At 30.4% G+C, this 6,088-nt stretch overlaps 1 protein-coding gene across 1 annotated transcript in view; it reads right to left on the bottom strand.

Annotated features, from left to right (window-relative positions):
* Window positions 1-6,088, bottom strand: part of LOC106478498 (cAMP-dependent protein kinase type II regulatory subunit-like) — a 103,909-nt gene extending 97,821 nt beyond the window's left edge. The window contains exon 1 of the mRNA XM_013939052.2: window positions 5,697-6,088. Within this exon, the coding sequence (XP_013794506.1) occupies window positions 5,697-5,922 (226 nt within the window). The 5' untranslated portion in view covers window positions 5,923-6,088. The remainder of the gene's footprint in view (window positions 1-5,696) is intronic.

Genomic DNA, 6,088 nt, shown 5'->3' with positions numbered 1-6,088 from the left:
ACGGAGCTCAAGCAAAGATGATCGATCACACTTAGATACACGGAGCTCAAGCAAAGAAGATCGATCACACTTAGATACACGGAGCTCAAGCAAAGATGATCAATCACACTTAGATACACGGAGCTCAAGCAAAGATGATCGATCACACTTAGATACACGGAGCTCAAGCAAAGATGATCGATCACACTTAGATACACGGAGCTCAAATTAAGAGGAAGTGTAATCGATCATCTTTGCTTGAGCTCCGTGTATTTAAGTGTAATCGATCATCTTTACTTGAGCTCCGTGTATCTAAGTGTGATCGATCATCTTTATTTGAGCTCCGTGTATCTAAGTGTAATCGATAAATACACGGAGCTCAAGCAAAGATGATCGATTACACTTAGATACACGGAGCTCAAATTAAGAGGATCGATTACACTTAGATACACGGAGCTCAAGCAAAGATGATCGATTACACTTAGATACGTGGAGCTCAAGCAAAGATGATCGATTACACTTAGATACACGGAGCTCAAATTAAGATGATCGATTACACTTAGATACATGGAGCTAAGTTTTGAGAACAACAACAACAAAAGTTATGAATAAATTATTCACTGGACTCTTAGTCTATTATTTAATATCAGAGTTTAGAAATCTACATCAAAACTGACAGAGATACTTTACCATGGTGACACTCTGGATTTGTTTATTCAACTTTTTGAGGTATGAATGAGATGTATTAATTCCCAAGTTGAGTGACTGCCCAGCTACACTGTACAAGTAGTAATCCTTTGCAAGTCTTTAAGAACATGCACCACATTTATACAATAGCAAATATGCATATTAATCCCTCAAGTCAGGAATTGCCCTAGGGAGTTACATTACCCAAATTTGAAATTAATAGAGGCATTGTTAAGGTAATGCTAAATATCATGTTTCAATAATATACTACTGTTTGTACATAATGCATGTATACACATATTCAAACACAAAGTAAAGCACCTGTAAGAATCAATTCATTACATCATTTAATTGACTGTTAGATAAAGACATTAGCAATTAGAAAGTTACTTCTTCAAAAGAAATGTGTGTGTATATACATACAATGTTGGTCCTGGAGTCAACAGCTTCTAAATGTTTAATGTTACTTCTCTTTTAAACTTAACTCTCATGTTTGAATACATTCAAAGTTTTTATCCAAATAGATGTACTAATGGTGCCTAATGTTTCATTCTGTGAACTCAACATAATGTGCAAGTTTGATTACCAGTGGTAATTGTCTGGTAGATTTAAATCAAAAAATAAAAGTACAGACAAAATGTTTTTAGTTCAATAAAATGCATATGCACAAAATTGAAGTACTACAGCCAATTCCTCTAAGCTTTTATTGAACCCCTTCATGTCAAAGGTCAATCCTATTTTTACTTAGTTTATTTCTTACATGTTAGTTTTTTTGTTTGTTTATAGTTAAGCATAATGCTACACAATGGGATATCTGTGCTCTGCCCACCACAGGTATGGAAACAGTTTTTAGCATTACAATCCTTCAGACTTGCAACTGAGCAACTAAGGGGGCTATATGTTACTTGTCATATAAAGAAGTATAACTGTGGTAATACAACTACATATTCTTATCAATTATTGAAATACAAGAATAGAGGTAGTAAACAATTTTATTTGTCTTTTATTCTGGGGGGGTGTACAACTATAAATTATTAAATTGCTTCTAAAATCTAAATGTAGCCAAAGCCTACATGTCAAGTTATATATTGTTCCTTGTCCAGAACATAACACTTTTTATCTAAGGAAAAGGATTACTTTTAAGATATGTTGAATGATTATAATAATAAAATACTAAACTAAAACCTTTTTATTCAAATACAATAAAAAGCTTCAGATTACATAAATTCCAAGACAAACACTCATAATTCATAAAAGTATCACTTACTATTATAACTTGTCACAATTAAAAAATATACAGTAAAAGGTCTAGTTACCATATTTCAGACCAAACAAATATTTTTTTTTCTACAAAAGTTAATTTTTTATATATCAAGACAGTGTATTTCAAATACTCTTATTGTATTAGATCATTAAAATAATCCATTGATAAGATAAATTCAGTCAATAATGAAACTTTACAGGTGCAAATATGTAACCTTTTACACCATCTCACATTAATGTATGCCTTTTCATTATACATAATGTCATTAATCTTTAAAGAATAAACTTTTTTTTGTTTAAATTATCAGGTCAAAACTATATATAATCAGTTCCAAAATAATGTCTTGGAATCTTAAAAGCAGGGTTATAGGTTTTGGTCAAATGTATTGCCTAATTTTAGCTAAACCATTACATTTTGCCTTTTTCTTATGTCACTGAAAATCTCCAAAATTTCACATAAGTTACATATATTTGTCTTTAATAATTTTGAAATATTAATTATAACTCTTTGACCTGACATATATATACATACATATATACACACACACACTTCCAAATGACATAATTTTGGAAATATTTTTCCTTAGTGTAAGCCAAACCTTCAAAAAAACAGTCAATTTTAAACTAGCATTCAATACACCTCATTTGCCATAATCCACAGTGTGGTTTATACATTCTACAATAAACAATGTTTCTAAATACAATTGGTTTAAAATGAGAGGTTGGTAGGTTGGTGACCTACATTGTAGATTTGTTGTATGATTTTCTGTCACACTTGTGTTTTAAGGCTCACTGATTAGAACTGGTTAGCTATATATCCTAACTTCATTTTATGCAATTTTTCTTTCTTTTATATTTAACTGCAAATTGAATGGACCTTGCTTTTTCCAATCAGAAAACAGGTTTAGACTTAAGTAAGGAATAAAGAAACAGTGTATTAATGACAAAGTTTGTAAGCACCAATAGATATACATAATGTTATTACTGGTTACAACAAAATTGCCATTTTACAGTTTTCTAGGATTAAAACTACTGCTTAAAATAATGTATTAACTAGTTAAAACATTTTTCTTATTCTCTACTGTTGAAATATTTTATCATAAGCTTTGTGTTTAAACTGACATGTTTGAAAGGTCAGTCCAAACATAATACTTGAATTGATTTTAGGTAAACAGGAACTTAATTTAAACATGGTTAACATTTACAGTCTATAATATACAGTTAGTTACTGTTCTTGCTTCAGCAATTACTTCTAGAAATACAAAGAATTTGCTCTGTTTATAATATTTCTACTACGGTATTATTTATTTATTATTTAAAGTCTTAATTTTATGTACATTAAACTGTCATTACACACCTAACAAGACAACCCAATGTAGCAGCCATGATTAGCATCAGTATTACTAGATTATTCTTATGTTAAAAAAATATTGCATCTACTTTAAATAACAACACAACATATCAGCAACACTTTACAATTACCTATTAAACTGTTAGAATGATAATTTTGGAAGTAGTTACCTGAATGAAGGTGATCATCATTGCAAAAATACAAACCCTGAAAACCTAAAAGTATGCTTATTTTTGGACAGACACCCCCCTCTTACTAGATGTTACTAATTTATGAAATAATTATTTAAGAATTTGACATTCACCATTAACCTGAGCTCTTTCAAATCTATGTTAGTTGCTTATGAATACGAAAGTTTACCTTGGTGAAAGGAAGGAAGGATGGTCAAAAAGTGAATCACTGGGTTTCTGTCATTTACATGTTTATATTCAGAAGTTCTTATAAACAACCACATCCAAACACTTTTTCTCCCTCTACAACCTAATATGATTCTCAAAAAAGTTAAATGATTTTTTATGAATCCTTTTACTCTTAAATAAATATGTTAATATTAAAAACACATTTACTCACTTAAGTTAACCAGACCTTCCTACCACAAAAAAAACATTCTCAGGATAAACTCTACTCATCATATTCGTATTACCAACATATTTTGACACAATATATGGGACAATGGTATTCATATAAATACTGAATGACAAGCTCAAGAAAAAGCAAGACAATACAAAGTCATTAAACATATTGAAATTTAACCCACAAAAATAATTAACCATGTAACTAAGTTTAATGAACTAAATTGCAAAATTAAATTGTTTATATTGATTATCGTATGAACAACAAGAGATCATTTGGTCCTTCAACCGTTGTTCCTGCACACTCATCTATTAAAAAAACTTAACTTAAACTACCATTTATTTTTAAGGAAATTATCCATTCCCCTTCTAAACTCTGTTAAACTGCCAACCCCCACTACTACTGATGGAATCTGGTTTTATGAACCAATCACTCTGATAGTTAAAACTATCTCAATTGAAGCTCAGCCTGTCCCTTTCAAACCTTAAACCTGTGTCCTATTATCTTCAGAATATAGCATAAAGAAATCTGAGACCTTTATCCATTTGATCTCTTTGGACAATATTATAAACTTTACTATGGTCACCTTTTACCCTTCTTTTCTCAAAAGAAAATAAGTTGAGATCTTAACCTATCCCTAAAAAATAACCCTTTTATCCCTGGAATCATCCTACTAACTCTCCTCTGAACCCTATCCAATAAGTTAATATTATTTATTAGAAAAGGAGACCCAAACTGTACACTATATTCCAAGTAAAGTCTAACTAGTGATTTTTTTTATAAAACTTTGACTTCTTTTGATTGTAATGAATATATTTACAAATGCACCTTAAAATGATATTAGCTTTGCTACTAGTAACAAAGCATTGCTTTTAATGGCTTGAGTGACTGATCCACCATTATGCAAAGATAATTTTCTTCAGTCACATTAAGTTGGTTCCCTTCTATATTAAAGATGGATGTAAAACATGATAACCAAAATGTATTATCTTACACTTAATATTATTAAACTTATAGGTCATTTACAACATATTTGTCAACTATCCAATTGATCCAAGTTATCCTGTAGTACCTCAATATTTTCAATACAGCCAGACATACTCAAGAATGTAATTTCATCCACAAATTGTACTTATTTACTAATTATGACCCTACAATATCATCAATGATATCTAATGATAAGAAGCACATCTGTTCAGTTCTCATACACAGTTTTTTAATCAACAGTCTACTATTTAACTATTTTCTGAAGAAAGTGTGAAGCTAACAAAGTTTCAGTGTGACTGAGTATGTACCTGTGGATGCCATACTCAACTACGACTATTAGTAATAGTACAAGTAGTTGATATTGTGGTATCTACCTAATTCTAATCTACTCTACAAATATTTTGTGTTAATGAGTAACAAAACATTTTGGTCAAAAACTTATGTTAATAGTAGTACACCTTCCACTACAAGTGTCAACTATACCTTAAGTTAAAACACAAAGATTATTCGTACAACTACTTAACTAGTCTATCCACATCGCAATTTACCTTACATAAAAGTTACAGTAATAATAATAACAATTATATTATTATTATTGACAATTTTGAACGTATAACTATAAGTTAATAGTGCAAGTTATAACTAGAAACTAAGACAGCCGACATGCTAACTTTGTAAAAACAGGTTTTATACATTATTAAATAAAATGTTGTCTTCCTTACATTATAACTTAAGTTACAGGTATTCCTTACAAATTACAATCACATTTATAAGTTACAGAAGCGAAAGTGCTCCAAATTATACAATTTAATAAAAATTATCAAAGTGGGCTAAAATGTTATTATTTTAGGCCTACTTGGTGGTTCTTCATCCAAAATATCGTCATCTTCACTAGCTCCTGCATCGTTCTCAAATTCTACATTTTTTGTACCATTTTGTTGTCTTTCAGTACGAAGTTTTGTGAAGTAATTAACGGCATAATTCACGATATCTACTGGCCTCTCTACAAGCACATTTACTGTAAACTCTAGAAGAATGTTAGTCAACTCTGGAGGAACAGATATTCTGTTGGTCTGACTCATTTTTGAAATTAAACGTTTGCGGCCTTTTCACGAGAAAATTCTATACTAATCCATTTAAAAATTCTACAAATTTACACAAAACTTAGTTTGTGTTTAAAACGAAGGTAACACGTTTCCAGTACGCTAGTCTCCCAAGTGCTAACGCAGAACACATGCATCCAACGTG

This window comes from Limulus polyphemus, unplaced genomic scaffold (genome assembly GCF_000517525.1).
Source record: "Limulus polyphemus unplaced genomic scaffold, Limulus_polyphemus-2.1.2 Scaffold11, whole genome shotgun sequence".
Lineage (NCBI taxonomy): Eukaryota > Metazoa > Arthropoda > Merostomata > Xiphosura > Limulidae > Limulus > Limulus polyphemus.
This window is presented reverse-complemented; position numbering and strand designations above follow the sequence as displayed.